The sequence below is a fragment of the Semicossyphus pulcher genome, unplaced genomic scaffold (genome assembly GCF_022749685.1).
Source record: "Semicossyphus pulcher isolate SPU_LCO1_2020_fin unplaced genomic scaffold, fSemPul1.0.p SCAF_23, whole genome shotgun sequence".
Lineage (NCBI taxonomy): Eukaryota > Metazoa > Chordata > Actinopteri > Labriformes > Labridae > Semicossyphus > Semicossyphus pulcher.
The window spans coordinates 6675934-6698470 of NW_027211697.1; the positions used below are offsets into that span (position 1 = coordinate 6675934).

General features: G+C 40.2%; 3 protein-coding genes across 5 annotated transcripts; 1 reads left to right on the forward strand and 2 right to left on the reverse strand.

The window, feature by feature from the left end:
• The first annotated feature begins 222 nt into the window (after nucleotides 1-222).
• Nucleotides 223-13030, forward strand: dnmt1 (DNA (cytosine-5-)-methyltransferase 1). Of its 2 annotated transcripts, XM_069674005.1 has the most exons (35): nucleotides 223-396; nucleotides 867-903; nucleotides 1460-1567; nucleotides 1667-1913; nucleotides 2037-2100; nucleotides 2198-2285; nucleotides 2387-2427; nucleotides 2509-2563; nucleotides 2813-2896; nucleotides 3406-3515; nucleotides 3634-3752; nucleotides 3860-3952; nucleotides 4040-4191; nucleotides 4427-4614; nucleotides 5829-5843; nucleotides 6930-7113; nucleotides 7201-7298; nucleotides 7537-7684; nucleotides 7790-7905; nucleotides 7984-8185; nucleotides 8264-8397; nucleotides 8491-8670; nucleotides 8764-8988; nucleotides 9080-9272; nucleotides 9480-9570; nucleotides 9655-9795; nucleotides 9917-10199; nucleotides 10308-10449; nucleotides 10891-11057; nucleotides 11143-11320; nucleotides 11433-11628; nucleotides 11708-11871; nucleotides 12131-12247; nucleotides 12552-12645; nucleotides 12741-13030. In XM_069674005.1, the coding sequence occupies exons 1-35, from the start codon at nucleotides 350-352 to the stop codon at nucleotides 12776-12778; spliced, it is 4539 nt and encodes a 1512-aa protein (XP_069530106.1). In that variant the 5' UTR covers nucleotides 223-349; the 3' UTR covers nucleotides 12779-13030. The 2 variants fall into 2 exon arrangements, with proteins under 2 accessions (XP_069530106.1, XP_069530108.1); XM_069674007.1 differs by lacking the exon at nucleotides 5829-5843.
• An 890-nt stretch (nucleotides 13031-13920) lies between these two features.
• Nucleotides 13921-17014, reverse strand: eif3g (eukaryotic translation initiation factor 3, subunit G). Of its 2 annotated transcripts, none has more exons than XM_069674300.1 (10): nucleotides 16920-17014; nucleotides 16785-16831; nucleotides 15985-16073; nucleotides 15431-15490; nucleotides 15224-15328; nucleotides 14885-15080; nucleotides 14656-14766; nucleotides 14409-14545; nucleotides 14117-14223; nucleotides 13921-14034 (listed from the first exon to the last, which is right to left on the reverse strand). In XM_069674300.1, the coding sequence occupies exons 1-10, from the start codon at nucleotides 16940-16942 to the stop codon at nucleotides 14019-14021; spliced, it is 891 nt and encodes a 296-aa protein (XP_069530401.1). In that variant the 5' UTR covers nucleotides 16943-17014; the 3' UTR covers nucleotides 13921-14018. The 2 variants fall into 2 exon arrangements, with proteins under 2 accessions (XP_069530401.1, XP_069530399.1); XM_069674298.1 differs by having other exon boundaries at nucleotides 14650-14766.
• A 2342-nt stretch (nucleotides 17015-19356) lies between these two features.
• p2ry11 (purinergic receptor P2Y11) lies at nucleotides 19357-20494 on the reverse strand. Its single transcript, XM_069674616.1, has one exon. It carries the CDS (start codon nucleotides 20492-20494, stop codon nucleotides 19565-19567), a length of 930 nt encoding a protein of 309 aa, XP_069530717.1. The 3' UTR covers nucleotides 19357-19564.
• Between the last annotated feature and the right edge of the window lie 2043 nt (nucleotides 20495-22537).

The following is a 22537-nucleotide window of genomic DNA, read 5'->3' on the forward strand; positions in this document are numbered from 1 at the left end:
ATACAAAGACGTGACCGTTACAATATTACGTTGTAGAGTAAATATTATTCGAAAATATGTTTGTGACACAATAAATACTTCAGCGGGTAAATATAACGTTCCACAATGAAAGTGTTTCACCCATGGATCAAGTAAGTGGTATAGTCCACAACACCCGGGTTTCCGCGCGAAAAGACGGCCTGCCGCGCGCCCGAATCGCTTATAGCATCCATTGCAAGAAACTGCACACAACACAGGCAGTCACTCTGCAGTCGCGCTGTAATTGCAAACGGCGGGTTCAACCATTGTTTTAACGGATTTTAAAGCGTTTTTATCTCTTTTGACTTGCACGTTTAGCTAGCTATTCACCATGCCATCCAGGACTTCCCTGATTTTGCCAGAGGATGTCAGGAAAAGGTACGGTAACGTTAGTAAAGTGAATGCTAATAATGTCTTTACGATGTAGCATGCATGTAGCCTGTTGTCTTACTTCAAAAGCCACGACAACAACAGTAAAGCTATATCAAGCAACTGCTCTGGACTTGCACGGTTTATCGTGAGCGTGACCACTACTTTATCTTTTGTTTGTACTGGCAGCTGCCGCTAGCGTTAGCTTGTTGCCACTTGACAGTCAATGCTACAGCTGCATACGGAGTTAACATTAGCCCCTGTTAACGTTAGCCATTTAGCATCTTAGCCTGTCAATGGATGGAGCAGCGTGTGAGATTTGGCGCCACTCAGGAAGTTTTGCTGCCTGTTTTTTTGCTAGCTTGCCTCTATAAGGATTTTATTGCTACAACATAAGTAGGGCATATGCATGTAGATGATTTGCATAATGTTGTTAACATGTGCACTTAACGTTGTTTTGACATGTGCGGTTTCCTCAGGCTGCAGGTGCTGGATACAGATGGATCTTCAGACGAGGTGGGTGTTTGTCTACTTATTGCACTTTAGAGCCTGCAAGTAATCTGTGTGTTGCTCCAGCTGCTCTGTAACTTTTGCTGATAACTGTTTTGTTCTGGGCTTCAAAGACCATTGGGCAGGAGATTCAACTTCATTATATCCTGTCCGCTTACTGAGGATGCTCCACCCTCAGTTAGATTTCACCTATTTGAAATCTAATAATTTCTAGTTCAATTTCTGATGAGTTAGTACGTTGAGTCTCCATTAGCTTGAAGCAAAGAGATGAACAGTTCAGATGATGACATTTAAAAACAATGTCCAGGTTAACTCCATGGTCACCCTGCATGCTATAAACTTTACAGTTAATATCTCAACACCAACTCCTCAAAGTGTCAAGAAGTTATCATTTCTTCAAGTCTGAAAAAGCCAGAGTCTGGCTGTAAAAGCATTAGTTACCGTCAAATAATAATGCCACTTGGCTATGGCTTCCTGATTATAAATCTCAATCTGCCACAAATTAAGATCTCAACTGCCAAAGTAATTTTATTATTATTATTTTGCTTCTCTGCTAATCCAGGATCATGTGAAAGAGAAGCTGAAGTTGGTCCAGGACTTCCTCCACGTCGATGCTCAGGACCAGTTAACCAGCCTTGAGGAAAAAATGAAAAGTTCAGAGATCTCAATGGTTTGTGACTTAAGATATCAGAATCATCAGTTATCCTGGTATGGTTCTGCTCATTATTATGATCACCTATGACTTATGTATGCTGTGTGTTCTCCTCAGGAGGTCTACATTTCTAAAGTAAAGGCTTTGCTGGGAAATGAGCTTCCAAAAGAGCTTGAAAATGGCTCGCATGTTGATGGAGTTGAGCAGAATGGGAAAACTAATGGCTTCACAAATGGTTCCCACAAAGAGAAGGATGGTGAAGATGTGTCAATGGAGGTACAGGAGGAAGAGGACGCTGTGAAATCACCTACTGCTTCCAAAGGGAAGGGTGGACGCAGGAGCAAGTCAAATTCTGAGGCAAAACGTAAGTTTAAGACTTATTATTTTTCTTGGTTTATCTCAATTTAAGACCGAGATGAAATTCAAATTAAATGTTTTTAAAACAATAGTTCAGGGAAAGGATAAAAGTTTTTTTTTTTCTCTCCAGCCAGTACCAGGGTTACAAGAAATGGTGGGAAACAGCCCACCATCATGTCGATGTTCTCTAAAGTGTGAGTATATGAGCACCATTTTTAGCGAGTAAATTAAATAAAAGGTCAGGTTCTTCATTGAATCTTCATTCTGTTTGATGTTAAATCTATTTTGCAGTCAAAAGCGCAAGTCTGAAGACTTGAATGGAGAACCTACAAATGGACAACCTGAAGTAAAGGAAGAGGAAGAAGATGCTGCTGAGGAGGTAAAGCTTTTATTTATTTTTTTGATCCAGTGATGTTGAAACGGTAAGCGTTGTAGCAATCTATATATATAACACTACTTGTACATTCATATTTGTTGTAGTCTCGGGAGGAGAAACGTCTCAAAGTGGACTCTGATGAAAAGTAAGTATCTTGCTCTCTGAACATTAAATGGTGTTGATTCCACCTTCTTTTGTGCACACACTTATACTTTTCATGCTGCAGGGCTGCTCCAGAAGAATCCAAGACTGAGATTATAAAGCCAGTTTCTGCTGCAAAGGTAATGAGGTCTTTCAGCTCATTGTTATGAAGACATCATCACAGCTCAATTCTACTTGTGTATGTAGTGCATTTTGATTATTTTAAATGGAGTGCTCTGCATGGTATATGTACTTTACTGAAAATTGAATTTTATCCTTGGCTTCCCAATTGAAACAGTTTACAGCTATGACTGACTTATTTATAAACTTTGTTTGTTAGAATTAGTGCCTACTACTGACACAACCTGTTTTCTTCTTCTTCTTTTTAGACCCCACCCCCTAAATGTCTTGACTGCAGACAATACTTGGATGACTCAGATCTGAAGTTTTTTCAAGGGGATCCTGATAATGCGGTGAGAATTTATAAGCGTGTTGTCATTAAAGCTACTGTGAGGAACTTTCAAGTTTCTGTTGATTCTGGCGCCCCCTATGGACAAAGCCGTACCTCTAATGTCTTTGTTGATTTTGTCCTGTACATGCTTACAGTCATATGTATCGCTCGCTTTAAATTTTTGCCCTGGAAAATTTAAACAAAAGTAGCGTGCAGTTTATCGCTTCATCTGACACCTCCCCCCTTCCAGCAGTTTCCGGCATTAAAAATAACTATATAGAAATAATCAATCTTGTTGCTGATGGTCTGGTTTGCTTTTGTCGGTCATATAGAGCAATCAGAATTAATTTCAATCTGTTTCATAACCAGCAAAAAACTCCTCACAGGACCTTAAAGTGGCTTAATCATGTGTATTAAAAAAAACTTAAAATATTTCGATCCACAAAAACTAAACTTAAAGAACTGAGTTTGATGTAAGTTTTAAAAAACAAAAAAAAAACAGAACCTCTAACAGTGTTTCTCCATCTTCAGCTGGATGAACCAGAAATGTTAACAGATGAGCGCCTTTCCCTGTTTGACTCGAATGAGGATGGATTTGAGAGCTATGAGGATCTGCCACAGCACAAGATTACTAACTTCAGGTAAGTGATTCTCCATTCATGTTTAGGCGACGCTTTGTTTTTTCCCTCTGTTAGGGGAGCAAACATGTTTTTAGCTTTTGTCTGTGTCAGTTATAATATGAACTACTTTGTCTTGCAGTGTGTACGACAAGCGTGGCCACCTTTGCCCATTTGACTCTGGACTGATTGAGAAGAATGTGGAGCTCTACTTCAGCTGTGTTGTTAAACCAATCTATGATGACAACCCCTGCTTGGATGGTATGAAAACCCATATTTTAAAAAAGGGAAACTAAATGTTCCTTATATTTTTTTTCTTTATCCTTTTTTGTGTTTTTATATGTGGTATGCTTATTTTTTTCCTTCAGGCGGTGTTCCTGCCAAGAAGCTCGGGCCTATCAATGCTTGGTGGATCACTGGTTTTGATGGTGGAGAGAAGGCTTTAATTGGTTTCACTACAGGTAGCTTCTGTTCCAAACTCTTATTTAATTTCACTGCCTTGATACTGTCCGATATACTAATGGTTGGTATCTCTCATCCTTACCAAGCTTTTGCTGATTACATCCTGATGCATCCCAGTGATGAGTATGCACCCATCTTTGCGCTGATGCAGGAGAAGATCTATATGAGCAAGATCGTGGTGGAATTCCTCCAGAAGAATCGTGACGCTTCTTATGAAGATCTTCTCAATAAGATTGAGGTGAGGCCAAGTCTGGATGGAACCGGTTTGCATATTTGTTAGTTCATCACAAATGTTTAGAACTTTAAGTTACAGCCTTAAATTGACGGGTCAATAAATAAGTGATTGACAGACAATCTTTTGTCAATCCGTTTTTCATATATAATAAACATCGTGGCACTATGAAACAGCTTAAACCATGAAGAATGAGTAAGGTATCTTGCTTGCCTATTAACAATCTGTCTCTTGCCATCAGACCACCGTGCCTCCTGCAGGGCTAAATTTCAACTGCTTCACTGAAGACACACTGCTGCGCCATGCCCAGTTTGTTGTGGAGCAGGTGGAGAGCTACGACGAGGCTGGAGACACAGACGAGCAGCCCATCATTGTAACTCCCTGCATGAGAGACTTGATTAAGCTTGCAGGAGTCACTCTTGGAAAGAGGTACGGCTAAAAGAAGATCCTGATTCTGTTCTTTCTTACTATGAAGCAAGAAGTCAAATACACTGCCTGGCCAAAAAAAAGTCACACACTTTAATGTCGTTGGACTGCCTTTAGCTTTGATCATGGCACGCATTCTCTGTGGCATCATTTGGATAAGCTTATGCAACGTCACAACATTTGTTTCTGTCCAGAGTTGCATTAATTTTTCGCCAAGATCTTGTATTGATGATCGGAGAGTCGGGCCGCTGCGTAAAGTCTTCTCAAGCACATCACAAAGATGCTCAATAGGTTCTGGACTCTGGTGGCCAGTCCGTGTGTGAAAATGATGTCTCTTTCACATTTTGAACCCAATGAATCATGGCGTTGTCTACCTAATTCCTTGAGTTCTCTTCGCATTGTGCGTGTGGAAAGGCTCTTACTTTCACTGTTAAACACAAATAATTTTTATGATTTAATTTCACCAAACGTTTAAGTGTTCTCCGATCACGATCATTCAAGAATTTTTCCCGACCACATTTCTTCCTCAGAGATGATGATTCACCACTATCCTTCCACGTTTTAATGATGTGTTTTTAACCCAATTTTAGTAGTTTCAGCATCTCCGTAGCTCTTTTCTTTGCTTGATGCAGGCCAATAATTTGACCCTTCTGAAACAGAATAACATCTTCTCATGGCATCAGTTGGGGTTAAATTTGTTGCCAGCTGAAACGTATTAATCACTGCAGTAATTATCCAATGGAAGGCTCTGACCTATTTGCTTAGTTAAATCCAAGTGGTGACTTTCTTTTGGTCTGGCAGTGTACATCTTAAGCCCTTGGCTTCAATTCCTGAGCAGGAAAATATATACTTAAGGTCTATGTCCAAACATCAAATCCACTTCCTTAACTAATTCACACTTGAAAGTTTTATTTGTTTGGAATTTAATGCAGGCTCTTTTGTAGTACCATTCATTTAAGTAGACTTTCTGTAGCTACTTTAAGTCTGTGAAAACAAACATGAGCAGTGTACATCTGCATATTTAACTTTAAAACTCCCCATTCACAGCTTCGCCCTCAGCTTTTCTATTAGCGGCTCCTTTTTTTAACAAAAATGCTACAAAACTTTGCAGTTATCCAAAGATTTTTTATTTATTTTTTTGCTCATATTCCTGTTTATCTGCTGGCGCTCCTTGTTCTCCCTGATGTCTAACATTCCTTTGACATTTTCTAATGCAGCATGCTGCTGTACTGGTAGGTAGGCCTTGTTGTGAATGCATCATTAGCTTGTATGGTGGTGTGTTAGTGTGAAGCATTTAGAAGCTATATAGACAAAGGAGCATTATACCAGAGTTCATGCTGCAATTTTGTTTGTAATTTTATGTATTTATATTTTTCAGGCTTTACATTGTTTACATTGTCTATTTTAGTTCTGGCATATTTGAATGCTGGCCATGTAACACTATAACAAATACAAATTATATTTTAAAACGTCTCAAGAGAACCTTGCAGAAAGGTGTCTGTAACATTGGGGTGAGTCCCTAGTTCCAATTATATAACAATAATTTAATTTTGTTCATCTTCAAATATGCAAAATTGCTTTTTTCTTTTTGTTCATTGCAGTCATGCAAACCGTTACAGGTACTTGTGACATATATACATGAGAAAAACGGAGCATATATAATCTGATTAACTGGAGTGCCTCCAAAAGGGGACTCTTTAGATGAGGAGGGAGTAGTTTTAGCTTTTTCTCCCTTAGAGGAAAATCAGTGGAAGCCTTTAATGTCAGCAGGGATGTTTTTCCTCTTTGCACTGAATCCATGCTACAATAAGCCTTGACAGTTGATTCACACTTGCATGGGTGTCTCCACTGCTATGATCAGTGATCTGAACCATCAGGGTGAGAACAAAAACATGCATCGTTTCCTTCAGATATACTGAGAAGATGATGCTGTAAGGATGTAAGCCCAACTTTAATGTCATTCACTAAATGACATGAGAAGGAGAAGCCAGTCAATAAATCTTTAAAACGCGTAAAATATTTAAGCCCTGGTGAACTCTCCTGGATTTCTGTAAGATGTCTCCTGTCAGCAAAAACTCTGTAAACCTTTGGTGTTAACTGTGCAGCCAGAATGTTAGGAGGAATTTGATTGGCCAGTTGCATCAAACAAGATGTCTTTACTGTGTGTTTTGTTTGCTTGTTTCTTTTTGTTGCATGGCCTGATGCTGTGGTGTGTTGAGGGCCAGGGCTTCATAATGCCATCGCTCCACATATCATCAGGTGTTTGTGCTAAGCCAAACAGACCTCCCCTCTGAATATACACTGTATTCTATTGACAGGAGAGCTGCCAGAAGACAGGCCATTCGTCACCCCACAAAGATAGAGAAGGACAGTAAGGGACCAACCAAAGCGACGACCACCAAGCTGGTGCACCAGATCTTTGACACCTTCTTCTCCGATCAGATCGAGCAGAACGGTAAAGAGAGTGGTGCGGCCAAACGACAGCGCTGTGGTGTCTGTGAGGTAAGTGTTGAGTTCGTTTGAACTTCTCTTCCATAACCAGTGTCTAATACATAAAGCTGAGATTTTTTTTTCTTCATCTGTCTTCAGGTTTGCCAATCTCCTGATTGTGGCAAGTGTGCAGCCTGTAAGGACATGATCAAATTTGGAGGAAGTGGAAAAAGCAAGCAGGCTTGTAAGCAGAGAAGGTGAGCATGTCTCTGAGCAGCTCAGGCTTCCGATGTCTCTAATCTGCAACCTTCTGAATATGAATGTTGTCTCACTGGGTTGCTTGCTTCAAAAATAAGACCAGGTAGATAACTTTTGTAATGCAGGGTGAAACGAGACAAATGTATAATGTCTTAGATGAAAAGGGTTAAAGGGTTTTTGTCTGTAGTTCTTTGGTATTTTATATATTTAAATTTGCCAACATACACGTCTGTTTAGATGCCCAAACCTTGCAGTGAAGGAGGCTGAAGACGATGAGATTGTTGAAGAGGAAGATGTTCCAGTGGAGAAGCCCAAGAAGCTTTCTCACGCTAAGAGGAAGAAGCAGATTCAGTGCAAACTGACATGGATTGGAGAGTCTATTCAGGTATCTGTTTTCCTCATTGTTGGATGTAATAGTATAGTTTTTCCTATATTACATGAAAACCAGGCTCTGTGCGTATTTTAATCTCTTTGTTACAATCCCCTTCAGACTGAGGGGAAGAAGCAGTACTACAAGAAGGTCTGTGTAAATGATGAAGAGCTGGAGGTGGGCGACTGCGTCTCGGTTTCATCAGAGGATCCAAGCATCCCTCTGTATCTAGCAAGGTTTGACATTTTAAGATTTCTTTGATAACCTCTCGTCTCTCGGGCTTGTAATAAATCTAATGATGAACTCCTTCTCAGGATCACGTCACTGTGGGAAGACTCCAATGGAAAGATGTTCCACGCCCACTGGTTCCTGCGTGGGACTCACACAGTACTCGGAGAGTCTTCAGATCCGCTGGAGCTTATGATTGTGGATGAGTGTGAAGACATGCTGCTCAATTATGTGCAAGGCAAAGTGAATGTCACATATAAGGCCCCGTCTGACAACTGGTTTATGGAGGTAATTTAACTTGACAGCATTTATAATGTGCATTTTATCCATTTTTATCTTGGTCTTATTGTTACTTCTGTATTTCAGGGTGGCATGGATGAAGACATTAAGGTGATTGATGATGATGGGAAGAGTTTCTTCTATCAGTTCTGTTATGACACAGAGTTTGCCCGCTTTGAGACGCCTCCTAAGACCACTCAGTCAGAAGACTGCAAGTTCAAGTAAGAACCATCCACACATGTATTTACACTGCACATGAGATTTTTTAATTGTTGGTGAACCATGTCGCTGGTATGCTCCCGTTGTACTTTCAGGTTCTGTGGCAGCTGCATTAGAATTAAAGAAAGGGACGAACGGGAAATGCCTCGTGCATTTGAACCTCTAGAGGACAAAGACAGTGACTCCAAAGCCCTGTATGCTTTGGCCTGCTTTAAAGGGGAGCAGTTCAAGGTTGGAGGCAGCGTTTACCTGCCTCCAGATGCTTTTAATTTCAGGTGAGGGTACAAACGCAAAATGTTAAACTTACTCCAACTTGTACATGAAGGAAAATGTATCTGACGCTTGCTGCCTCTGTTTCCTGCAATCAGTGTGAAGCCAGCAAGTCCAGTGAAGCGCTCCCATCGGAAAGAAGACGTGGATGAGGACTTGTATCCAGAGTATTACAGGAAGTCCTCAGACTACATCAAGGGGTCAAACCTGGACGCTCCAGAGCCCTTCCGCATTGGGCGCATCAAGGAGATCTTCTGCCACAGGCGCAGCAATGGGAAACCCGACTCCACAGAAGTCAAACTACGCCTCTACAAGTTCTACAGGTAAAAGACATTTAAACCGGATTTCATTCTGGCCTTAGTCTGTTTAAAAAAAGATTTTTCAGAATTTAACTGCATTTGTCTTATTTACCAGGCCTGAGAACACCCATAAAGGTGTCAAAGCCAGTTACCACACAGACATCAATCAGCTGTACTGGAGCGACGAAGAAGTGACTGTCAGCATGACAGACGTGCTCGGCCGCTGTCAGGTTGAATATGGAGAAGATCTGAATGAATCTGTCCAGGACTATTCCAGTGGTGGACCAGACCGCTTCTATTTCCTGGAGGTACACTTGTTATAGTTCTTTTGGGTGGGAGTTCGAGATAAGGTCATGTATCTGCAAAATGGCTTATTAAACAGCTACCTAACTGCTAGTTAGTATTGTGTAAAACACCTGCACACTGTATACGTCATGTGAGTTGTTTATTAATATGAATGCCGATGCTCCTTCCTGTAGTGCACGTGTTTATTCTTACTCACATTCCTCTCACAGGCCTATAATGCAAAATCCAAAAGCTTTGAAGACCCTCCAAATCACGCTCGCTCTGCTACTCATAAAGGCAAAGGAAAGGGCAAAGGGAAAGGTAAAATTACACACAATATTTTCATGATCTAAATAGTTTTTAGGCTCACTGAAATCTGAATCTATTTATATTATTCTCAACAAGGTAAAGGCAAAGGAAAGGCGTCGGCTGCGCAGGAACCACAGGACTCTCAGACTGAACCACAGACGCTCAAAGTGCCAAAATATCGCACACTGGATGTGTTCTCTGGCTGCGGTGGACTTTCTGAAGGCTTCCACCAGGCTGGTAAATGCTTGTTCTGTGTCATTCTTGAGATATGATCTAAGATCCGACAAAGATAATAGATTTTATATTCAGAAAGAGGTTTTTATGAAATGCTTAAAACCTGACTGCTGGTTGCCTCTAGGTATCTCTGAGACTCTGTGGGCCATAGAGATGTGGGAGCCTGCAGCACAAGCCTTTCGGCTCAACAACCCTGGCACCACAGTGTTCACTGAGGACTGCAACATTCTGCTCAAGTTGGTCATGTCTGGAGAGAAGACAAATTCTCTTGGTCAGAAGCTGCCACAGAAGGGTGACGTGGAGATGCTGTGTGGAGGACCTCCCTGCCAAGGCTTCAGTGGGATGAACCGCTTCAACTCTCGCACATATTCCGCATTCAAGAACTCACTTGTGGTCTCTTATCTCAGGTCCGTGTCTATAAGTAGATATATAAATCTCTAGAGATTTCTTGTAAATATGTCATGTGTTAAAATTCCTACAGTGTTGACCATAGTATTTTTTTTCCTCTCGTGCAGTTACTGTGACTACTACAGACCCAAATTCTTCCTCCTTGAGAACGTGAGGAACTTCGTCTCATTCAAAAGCTCCATGGTCCTGAAGCTGACTCTACGCTGTCTTGTGCGCATGGGCTACCAGTGTACTTTTGGAGTCCTTCAGGTGGGTCCGACTATTATCCAGTCTGGACAGTATTTAGTATTTACTCAGGACCTTGAAGATTTTTACACCTACAGACTTTAATGCTTTTCCCCTCATCAGCAAACGTGTATCAGGGGAGACGCATGGTTATAAATTGTATACCCCCTTCCCATATGCACAGCTATTGGCAGAGGAAGGAGCATCATATTTTTTAAATTTGAAGAAATATGAAAGAAATACTAAAATATTAAAGCTGACCTGTTTTTTTTTTTTTCTTTAAATGAATTTTACACTACTTATTTACTAATTAATTCCCCCCTGAATTGCTTAAAATTGTGTGGATGCCAAAAATAGTTATACATTGAGACTGGTAGAGATTGGTACATTGAGATTAGTAGTCACAACCCCTGACATGGTCACCTTTCAGTCACTATACAAATACTCTGTTCCCCCCCTCATCAGGCTGGTCAGTACGGGGTTGCTCAGACCCGGCGCAGGGCGATCATCCTGGCTGCGGCTCCTGGAGAGGAGCTGCCTCGTTATCCTGAGCCTCTGCACGTGTTTGCTCCCCGAGCTGTTTCTCTGAGCGTTGTGGTGGACGAAAAGAAATATGTCAGCAATGTCACAAGGTACTTCAATAAATAGCACAGGTGAGAATGTTTGATCTGATTCATTGAGCTAGTGACACTAGACGCAGTATTCTATCTTCAACAGAGGTAATGGAGGAATCTACAGAACCATCACTGTCAGAGACACCATGTCTGATCTGCCTGAGATTCGCAATGGTGCCGCTGCATTGGAGATTTCCTACAACGGGGAGCCTCAGTCTTGGTTCCAGAGGCAGATTAGAGGCACACAGTATCAGCCAATCCTCAGAGATCATATCTGCAAGGTAGGCTGAGTGACACTTTTCTTAACAGTGGCATGATGTTAGTTTCGGGCTGCACAAAATAATTATTGGTGGTAAAAGCGCAGTTTATAACGGAACATCTTCGTGTCCTCAGGACATGAGTGCCTTGGTTGAAGGTCGAATGCGTCACATTCCCTTGGCTCCTGGCTCTGACTGGAGGGATCTGCCCAACATGGAGGTTCGGCTGAGAGATGGCACCATGACCAAGAAACTGCGTTACACACACCCGGACAAAAAGAACGGTCGCAGCAGCACGGGTGCACTCAGAGGTGTTTGCACTTGTGCAGGAGGTATGCTGATCGAGTATTGGCATTAACAGAGCTTACATGTCCAATGTGGAGGCATCACTGATTATCTTTGATGCTTTAGGTAAGCCATGCGACCCTGCGGACAGGCAGTTTAACACCCTGATCCCCTGGTGTCTGCCCCACACTGGGAACCGCCACAATCACTGGGCCGGACTTTACGGCAGATTGGAGTGGGACGGCTTCTTCAGCACAACCGTCACCAACCCTGAACCCATGGGCAAGCAGGTACATCAACTTTTTAAAACTTATTTCTTTAATTTAAACTCTTCAAAAAAAATGCATGAAAGCTTGCTCTTCGTACAATAATGTGACACAGCCCTCTTATGACTCTTGTATACAAAAATAAATGTATCGTCTTCCATTACGAGCATTATCTTAGATAGGGACTCTATAAAAGAGGTTTGAAAAATTGTATTGATTGAGAGTTTCAAGGCTTGAAACAGACTTCCTGCATTTGAATCTAAATCATAGCATTTTATTTCAGGGCCGTGTTCTGCATCCTGAGCAGCACAGAGTGGTCAGCGTGAGGGAGTGTGCACGCTCGCAGGGATTCCCGGACACTTACCGTTTCTTTGGAAACATCCTGGACAAACACAGACAGGTAAAAAGCTGTTTTTATTCAAGCTTATTAGAAAAAGTGTGAAGCAGAAGTGCATCTTTTTTCTTTACATATTTTGTTTGCAAATTACTGTTAATGCCAGCATTTAGCTTTTGGGATGCATCACTTGGTTGGTTGGCTGGATAAAGAAACATGAAATAATAATTTGTTGAACCTGCAAGACAGTCATCACCCAACTCTGAAGTTCCCTATTATTTCTAATGTATCTTTGTAATATCTTCCAGGTTATTGTTTTGGTTTTGTGTCTGCAACTAAACATTTGTATTGCTTCATGTGTTTCTGCCAGGTTGGAAATGCTGTGCCACCTCCTCTCTCAAGAGCCATCGGCCTGGAGATTAAGAAGTGTGTCATGGAGAGAATTAAGGAAGAACAAGCACCAGGTGACTCATCTGTCTGAATTGTTCTTTCCTGATTTAAATTCTACACTCGAATATGCATTAATAATGTGTTATTGTTAATTTTCTCCTTTTCACAGAAAACGTCAAACAAGAGAAGATGGAGGTCTCTGATTAGTCCCTGGTGCCCTTCCCAGCAAAAATCTGTTCCACAAAGCCTGATATTGACGTGTAGGGCAATCATTTGTATTAAATAAGCTGGCTTCAACCGTGTCACTAAGTGGCCACCATGGATATTCTGTGCAGTGCCATTCCATGTTTATTTAAAATCTGTTTTTAATGTGCTTTTCATCATGTTGGGAAATGCTCACCCATTGGGGACAAATTGTATGTAGTTTTTAATGTTTCAAATAAAGCTCTTATGAATTTATTATTTGTGAATTATTGCGTTGAAATTATCACTAGAGGATAAATAATTAAAAGCTTGTTTAAATCAAGCAGCAAAAAAGCTGGTTACACCTGCAACTTTGTGTACACATTTTTTTTTTTTAACTAAGATTTAGAGCTACTTCATAACAAATTGCTTTATGGCCCGGAAGGAATGTTTATCTCTGATGTACCAATGGTCAAAGAGATTTTAAGCATTTTACACAAGTCTTTGAGTTCAAAGTAATGAGGTGAAAATTGCTTATTTTTCCAACTAAGTCCAGAAAGACTTCCATAAGATGGAAACACTTAAAAGTTTTTTGGTCTTCTTTTTTTTTTTAAAGACTTAACAATTTATCATTTGAGGTTAATAGAAAATTTTAATCAGGATAATTTAATTGTTGCGCCTGTAGGTCCTAGGGTACCATTGTGGGAAATGTAGCTAGTGAGTTTAACTGCTAATAAAGGATCTTCAATTTGTGCATCTGTGCTTGTACACCGATTTAACCAAACTGTCTGAATTCAGTTTCTACATTTGAATCAAGACAAATGTAAAATCTAAGTAGGTACTGATTCCTTTATTGATAACTCGCCCAATCTTGTGGAAGATATTTGCATAGTGGAAACACAAGGTACTACACAGGTGCCTAATTACTTAATGCATGTTAAGGAAGCATTTGCACCTATGAGAATTAGCATATCTCCTCCATGTGTGAATAATCCAAAATTTCCCTTCCTGCTTTTACATCTATAAATGAAGCACTGCCTTTTTGATATTGTGTCTCCAATGACAGAATTGGTTCAATAAAATAGAATAACATGGTTCTGTCAGGTTACCAGTTGCCTGGTAATGTGAAAGCTACACAAACTACAAGGAAAACTATGACATGGAAATTGTATCAACATTGGTTCTTTATTAAGATTAATACAATATGGCATATTGTATTACAATAACATCTGGCAGCAATCTGGAATAAATTCTGACAGATTCCTCAGTTGTTTGAAGGTCTGCAAAGAGAGATAAATGATGTTAGCAGCAAGAATTGTTAACATGCTAAACATTTAAGTCATAAAGCTTAAAATCACTTACTTGGCCCATTCAACATTGAGAATAAGATGATCATATCCAAATCCTGACACTCCTGCGATGGCTCTGGCTGCATCCTCGCGACGGTGGAAGCTGATGAAGGCAAATCCCTGCAGTAAACAAAGAAGTGATTGATGGACGAAGCAGTTGGGCCATGCTGTGCTTCTTGTCACTGTCATATGTACCACAATTCTTGGGAATACCAGCTAGTCATTTACGCAAAAGTACTTGCACACAAACATGAAACCTAAAAAGGACCATTTATTTATTTTGTACTCTTAAAGAGAGTGCTGACCTTGGACTGTCCAGTGTTCTTGTCTTTGGCCAGATAGATCCTCGAGATGGAGCCAAATGGTCTGAAGAGCTCCTGCAAGTCTGTCTCACGGGTGTCCTCAGACAGGTTGGTCACACGAATGGTAGCATTGTCATCAGCTGTCAAGAACAAACATATATTGTTAATACCGAGTGATCATGTTGTGGCTGTACAATTACTCTGTTGGTGAAAAGGTGTATAAAAAAAGTGGGCGCAAACTTACACCCACCTCTGCGGTTGGGCTGCATGGACTCCCCTCTGCGTGTGCCTCCATCCCTCAGGCTTGGGGGTACATACTTCCCAGTCTTGCTCTGTGCGGGCTGTGCAGGCTCTGGTTCCACTAATCAAAGAGAAGAAAGGAAGACAACATCATGAATTTAGGACAGCATACCAAGTCTAACAGTGGACCACAAAACACAAATCTAAATGTGATTATGTGAATGGTGTGCTGATGGTACCAGAGCCAGCAGGCTTCTCCTTGTCTGCAGTGGAAAGTCCAAGCTGTTCGGCCAGCTCCTTCTGCATGGGACCAAGGGTGTCCTTGTACGGACAGCGGGTGGTCCAATGGTCGCCTTTACAAATACGGCAAGACACAATCTTCTGTCCTTTCAGTTTATTCATGGGATCTTCATCCTGGTCTTGGGCATTCAAGTCCTGCAAGAGGTAAGATAGGTACTACTCAGTCACAAACTAAACTGAGTAAATTTAAAACAGACATCGCAGTTAAATCAAGCTTGCATATACATCACATCTGTGTCTAGCAGCACAAAATCTTTAAACCCACAATGGATGCTCACCTCTTTGCTGGAAATGAAAGTCATGTAGACATCGTCACTGACTGTCGTGGTTGCAACATTAGGACCTGGTGCATCAAACTCAGAGTTTCCAAATTTCTTCCAATTCTGAAATGAGAGAAGAAAATAACATCACATTTTTCTTTGCTCAATGCCTTGTTTCTTTCAAATTTAACGCAGCTTTAAAAGACATTCAATTTTACAGCAGACCTTTCTCCTGGCAACAGCTTTTGAGGCTTTTCTTGTCTCAATCTTGAAGGTCCGCACAATCTAGTGGACAAAAAGGCATCAAATGAAAATTTAACCTTTATATTACAGAGATGTTTTTCTACTTACTGCACTGAAAATGTCCAGATGTGTATGGCACTGACAGTCTAATGTGGTAGTAATTAACAAGTAGTAAGCCATGAAGTAAACAGTCTGTTCAAAATAAGTGATGGTGCTGCAGCCTCGCAAGGTTATCAATGACAATTTTCATAATATTCTAACTAATCAATGACTTTTTTTGCTTTAAGGTGTCACATGTCAAACATCCACTACCAGAGTCCTGATATATTACTATAATCCTGAAATATTTACTGAAAATGGCTTCTGTAACACATCATTGTTCTTAAAGAACAGGCAAATGTACATTGACAAAGGGAGGTCATTTCTGACCTGTGGAAGAGCAACCTCAGGAACAGCAGCCATGAAATGCAGCTGTGCAAGATCCAGCATTGTTAAGAAGTTTAAGCGATTCAAGGTATAAATAAAATTCCAATTACCTTTAACTTCTTTCCGTCATCATCAATTTTATATTCCGTGATAGTTTTTATATTCCCTTTTATTGTTTCCTTGGGGGGTGGTAGTGTGCCTGACAAAAGAATATTAAGCAAAGTTAGATTTAAAGAAAGATGCGGGAAGGCAATAAAGCGGTTTTCCTGCCCTCTTCACGGAGGCTTTTGTTTGTCCGACATAAATAAAAAAAATGCCTGGGATAATTTGATCAAAGATTATCATTTGTTGATAAACACTTGATTGTTCTATGCTGTCAACACTGTCAATAGGGCAGCCCCTAATTATCTCTTCTCTTGATGAAATCTTCAAATTTAAACTAATCCAGAACTCACTTCACATTAAATGAAAGTGTTAACATTTGTGAAACCAGTGGTATTTTAATGCCCAACACAACAGATCATTGCAAAATGAGCAATATACTATGTTTAATACGGACAAAAGCCTGTAACATAGGCAGTTGACTTGCTAACGCTAAGCTAGCTAACTTTTAGCCGTTTTCAGAAAATGACACTGCCTACGTCACTGTCAACAGGCCACCACATATGTCGACAACATATTTCTCCATTAAATTGGCAGTATACGTCACTCACATAGGTGTATGACTCGCAGATTTTCAGATTAAAGATATCCCAAACACCCCAGTTAAGTATACTTTACCAAGAGTATTACACCCGACAACCACGTGGAAGAGAGAGTCGCCTAACCGGCCTCCTCCTCCTACAGGCACCGGACTAGAGATATGCTAACGGTTACATAAGCTAACTAAGCTAATCGCTTGGCTCTTTACCTTCATCTACTTCTTCCTCGACCTGGTCTGCCCAGCTGGGCTTGGAGCTGGAGGAAAAGATTGATATGCAGTGTTAGACCCGGGAAAGATATACAAAACAAACATATAGCGTTTAATGTTCATGATAACACTCACTCGTCGTATTCAATCGACGGCATCCTCTCAGCTAGCTCAGCTTCAGGACCTATCAGCTAGCTTAGCTACAGAAAGAATGGAACAACGCGAGCCAAGCCAAAGCGCCACTCCAAACACTTCCGGGAATTTAATTTCACAGTAAAAGTATTACGTTTATTTAACTTTGAGCTTCACAATAAGAGTAATTTAAAGTCTACAGCAGTTTAAAGCTGTTGAATAGTCTCATATAGGGTTTTTTTTTTTTACTTTATATTGATAGGATAGAAATATCTTTAAGATTTTAGAAGGATGATACTACGACGGAGTATTTGGGCCACATTAAAAAAAGATTTCCAGAATAAAGTCGTAATTTTACGAGAATAAAGTCATAATATTACGAGAATAAAGTCGTATTTTTACGAGAAAAAAAGTCGTAATATTACGAGAATGTCGTCGTTATATTACGAAAATAAAGTCGTCATTTTATTAGAATAAAGTCGTCATTTTATTAGAATAAAGTCGTCATTTTAGACTGTAAGCCTAAATATTATAAATATCAGAAGAGCAGCCAGCCATCTTCACTAAAATGAGGAACGTGTGAAGTATAACTTCACAGTGAACATCTTGTGAAGTTCTGGGGTCCGTTTCACAAAGCAGGTTTATTGAAAACTCTGAGTCTGTTAACCCTGAAATGAGGGAAACTCTGAGTTTTCCGTTTCACAAAGGGAGGTAACTCAAACCAGAGAAAGAGGGGTAACTCTAGCCTGTTTCACAGAGAGAGGTAACTTAAGCTCTCGGTCAGTTACTGTAGTAACAGACTCTATGAACCTAACCTGGTCGTGAGCAGGTTTTCTTCAGGAAACTCAGAGTTTCGCTCTGTCTCCTCCCTCTAGAATATAAAACCCTCATTCGACTTCCTCATTCATTCAGCCCGTCTCACGCGTGTGTTTGAGCGGTTACCGAATTAAAAGAAGAAAAGTTGCGTCTCTGTGCTGCTCTGACCGTTTTGCAAAAGTCTTTTATATTTATGATAAAAAAAATCAAAAGACAAATCTGTGTCAAAGTCATCATTTTTAGATTTTCCACCACCACTGCCGAGAGCGCTCAAATAAGACGCCGTTAGTTATTGGATTTTTTTTTTTTTAAACTAACACATTCAGTTTAATCAACATGAATTATAATGTATGTGAAGTCAGCATCATGTTAGGGATAAAGCTGATGCACATTAAAACAGCCACTGAATGATATTTAATCTGTTTAATATTTAAAATATGATTGAAGTGCTTCCATTTACGTTTTTCTCCCGCTGGATTGCTCCTAAATTAATATAAATTTTAGCTTCCGGTCGTGATTAAGTATTAAATAAATAGACCAGTTCAAACTTGCAAATTTACTCGAGCAGCAGTTTCTTCCCACGCCGCTTCTCTCTCTTTTGCAGCTGCAGCCGTGTTACTTTATTTTTCTAAAAACATGCTCGTATTCGTTGAACGTCCGCATGAGGATTTCGAGCTCCGCTGGTGTGACGTAGGAGGACCTCTTTTTGTGTACCGTTGCCATGGTGAATCGTGGTGTCGGGGCTCCATTAATGCTGGCTTTTTACAGTCAGCGTGCACGCTCTTAACTCCGGGTGAACCTACTCAGAGTTGATTGAACTAACTCTGATCAGCTGTTCTGGAACCGAAAACTCAGAGTTTCCTATCTCAGAGTAGATCAACTCAGAGTCCAGGGTTAGACTCAGAGTTTGTTGAACCTTCTTTGTGAAACGGACCCCTGCTTGTAAATGATTGCACAGGACACAACACAACACAACTTGAGCCAGTGCTGTATTATTGAACACACCCGGTAGCATTGAAGCATGGCATACATGTACCTCGCGAGAAAATGCGAGATCTCCTGCCTTGTAATGCGTGAGCATTATTATTATTTATACAGTCTATGGTGAGCACACTATACAGCTCAATACATTAGTATAGGTTCACAAATACGAAATATTTAATCTTTCGGAACATCAGTACCACTTTGTCATAACTATCAGGACCCTGAAAAGTGATTTTATTTGCTCTTCTGATATTACCCTTCAAAATAAGATACAGAATAACCATAGCCTAAAATTATGACTTTATTCTCGAAATCTTAATTCTTTTTAATTTAATTCTTGAAAGCTTTTTTTGTCTCTTTAATGTGGCCCTAATACTCCGTCGTATGATAGAGAGGAAACGTGACACTAAACGTATGGCGGGATAAAGCAAATGTAGCTCCGAATTTTTTTTCCTTTTGAATTTGTGAAAAAAAGTGAGAAAAAAATGGTGGTTTCAGGCCATACTTTATTTTTCCTTCAGATTTTAGATTTTCAGATTGTGACCTGAAAACAAATTCCTTGTTGACCAACCAAATAATTTAAGCTAAGCGATTCCTCTTATATCAAATCTGATCATTTGTGATTAAATTAGGTTTGTGCTGTCACAGACAAAAATCACTGTTAAAAATAGTGTAAAAGTGAGGTACATTGCTTTAGCCACTTATCTTACTGATAGGCTCAAAGTGGTCAGAGAGAATTGAAAACATTTTTTTTATTAAAATGAGAAAAAGCAACAAAAGAAATTGTCAAAACTTTTTACATCATGAAATAATGATATTCTTTACAGAAAAGCTGTCAAGGAGCTGCTTTACTCTCTTGTTCCTCCATTGTAGTTGTCCTCTGGGCTCTTTCCACAACAAGTTACTCTGATACTGTCAAAAACAGCCATGTAAAGGATTGGGTGGATACACATGTTCAGTGTTGCCAATCCCTTTGACACTTGGTACATGTCGTAAACCCAACAGATAGATTTGTCGGGGTACCGGGTTTTCAGATACAAGTGATAGTTCTGAAAGACATGATAAGGCACAAAGGAAATGGCGTACAGCACGAGCACTGATGTGACCAACAGGGCTACCTTGCGCTTCTCCAGTGTGGTGATGCTGACATTTTTCCACACCACCCAAAAAACCACACAGTAAGAAGTGAAAGTAACCAAGAAGGGAACAAGGCACCCAAACACAGCAAGAAAGACTCTGTAAGTAACATGAGGGCTTTCATCCGTCTTGTCACAGAAAGACACACACAAAGTGGCATTATTGTACTTATTTGGGCAAACAGATGCAAATTTCAACACTGGGCAGGAAATGACTGCTACAAGGATCCAGATGACAACACTGACAGCCTTGGCGTGGGCAGGCAGTACATGGGATCGGGTAAAGAAGGGACACACAAGGGCCACACACCGGTTCACACTTATCGCCATGGTGAAGAAGATGCTCACATACAAGTTGCAGGTGAAAAGAAATCTCTCGATCCTACACACAGGGTCACTAAACATCCAGTGTTTCCCCTGCGCGTAGTAGACAATCAGTAGAGGCAGGGTCAGGACGTACAGCAGGTCGCTGATAGCCAGGTTGCAAGACAGGACAACTCCAGTGTGCCAGTTCTTTCTCTCTCTGACCACCAGCAGCCACAGGGCAAACAGGTTTCCAGCCAGGGCCACGATGAACTCTACGCCGTACACAGAGGGCAGCAAGGCGATTTGAAACCTCTCACAGGCAGAAAAATTGTGCATCTTGCTCTCAACCGAAGGGTGATGTCTTTAGTTTCCACTATGCAAGATCTGTTAAGTGAAGTATGTTATTAAATTAGATTATTTTAATAAATACATTCATTTTGACAGTTTTAGTACAGTTCATAATTGATTTCTAGTCAATTATGAGAAATTATGAAAGCCATTTAGAGAGATATTTTTGTTGAATGACCAAAAGTTATACAATAGTAGCTGTCCATAAAGATAAGACTTTATTAAACAATAAGAAAAGCAGAACTTCCACTTACCACAAAGCAGACTTGCAGTGCACTGTGCTTTAAGATAAAATAATCCGTTATTTGTCCCACAACAGGGACATTTACAAATATAAAGTATAGCCTGGGAGTTCAGGTTGCAAGTTCATTTCCTGTATGGTATCTGTAAATAAAAGACGACACGAAGCATTTCAAGAATCATGGTCATCTTCCATGAATTGTGTGAGGCACCAGAAGGACTTATCAAACAGGAAGTCACTTCCTCTTCACCCTCTGCATACATTTCCCCATTTGAAGAGGCAATGATGACACACATAGCAAGGGTTTTTTAGCAGTGGTGGACAAAACACAACTTCATTACTTGAGTCAAAGTATAGATACTCAAATATTACTCCAATACAAGTGAAAGTTGCTCAGTCAAATTATAACTTGAGTTAAAGTACTGGAGTTGCTTTTAAAAATAGTTAAGTATTCAAAATACTTACTACTGTTGTATTTTCACAATGCATGATAGCAGTCAAGAATACATCGGTGTACATCCTGCTATGTTGTGTTTATTTAGATAACATTTTCATTTAAAACAAAAGTGAATGTTCTCTCACTGTGTAAAGCCTGGCTTACATGTTCCCTGGTCATCAGGTATTTGGTTGTTCCTATTATTGTTCCTGCAAATCTGTAGCATGTGAGTTTAAACAGCCATTTCAGTAGGTGCAAGAGCTATACGTCCTGGTCTTTACCAGGCATGCTAATATCCTTTACATCCCATCAGGAAAGTGTGTGACTGCATTTTATAAAAAAAAATTAGCTAATTTGATCATATGTTAAGTCATGTATCGAGACACAGTGAATGACTATTCCTAAACTGTTCACTCCTAAACTCCAAACTCCTAAACTAATCACAAAAGGTCATAGGGACGTATAATTTATTAATGGCGACTTGCAGGAATGTATGATATAGCCTATATTCTTCATTAATTCATGCATTAAATCATCATTGAGCCATGCATTAGCTCAGCATTACTTACGTAGGCCTACACGATTTATACAATAATTTGAAAAGCGTTACCAAACTTTTTCTGAGGAAAAAAATGGTTGTAGTGAGAAGATGTTAAAAAAAAAATCGCAATAAGCAGTAGCCGTAGAATTGTTCAGTTACAAGACACGGGGTCAACTCAAAATAGAACCCACCGAAATGAATCGTGCAGTAAGTTTGGTGGGCCTGCATTCACTTTATATAAACACTTACTCTAAAATCCATGGGGAAATGCTCTGTAAGGTCGCCGATGTCACGTTCCTCACAAGTCTTTTCCCTAGAAATGCTAAATCCTACTTTTTCAGAGCGATTTAGTATTTCACATGAAAGAAAAGACACAAACCTGATGTATATTTGTATGCATCTCATTTGAAACCGGATAACTGCAGACATCTCTCATAGCTACTCACCTCTAGTCCTTCAAGAAGACCGGGCTGGCCAACAGCTCAGGAGCACCAGCACGTTAACATTAATCGGATATATGTGCGGTTTGATTCGTATTAGAGATGTTTCGGTCCTGAACAATTCGTTCAAAAAGAACGAATCTTTTCAGTGAACGGAATGATCCGTTCACTTTCATGCATCAAATTCGTTCCTTTCGTTCACTTGGCTCCTCTCGCGGCTCCCCACTTCTTTTAGAAAACCAGACTGATTGATGTTAGCACGAGTACAGATATGGACTTATGTGTCTGAAATAAAGAAATAAAGTAAAGTACAATACTAGAAACGGTATTACAACAGCTCAAAAATAAACTGACACAACAGCAAGATGAGATA

Bases quoted from the DNA above. Each gene is read 5' to 3' on its own strand.
- dnmt1 (XM_069674005.1), top strand. From the start codon at position 350: ATGCCATCCAGGACTTCCCTGATTTTGCCAGAGGATGTCAGGAAAAG. The intron at 1,914-2,036 runs GTAAGTTTAAGA...TTTTCTCTCCAG, and splicing joins GTCAAATTCTGAGGCAAAAC to CCAGTACCAGGGTTACAAGA. The intron at 9,571-9,654 runs GTAAAATTACAC...ATTCTCAACAAG, and splicing joins AGGAAAGGGCAAAGGGAAAG to GTAAAGGCAAAGGAAAGGCG.
- eif3g (XM_069674298.1), bottom strand. From the start codon at position 16,942: ATGCCGTCGATTGAATACGACGA. The intron at 16,832-16,919 runs GTGAGTGTTATC...CTTTTCCTCCAG, and splicing joins CCGTCGATTGAATACGACGA to CTCCAAGCCCAGCTGGGCAG. The intron at 14,224-14,408 runs GTCAGCACTCTC...TGTTTACTGCAG, and splicing joins AGAACACTGGACAGTCCAAG to GGATTTGCCTTCATCAGCTT.
- p2ry11 (XM_069674616.1), bottom strand. From the start codon at position 20,494: ATGCACAATTTTTCTGCCTGTGAGAGGTTTCAAATCGCCTTGCTGCCC.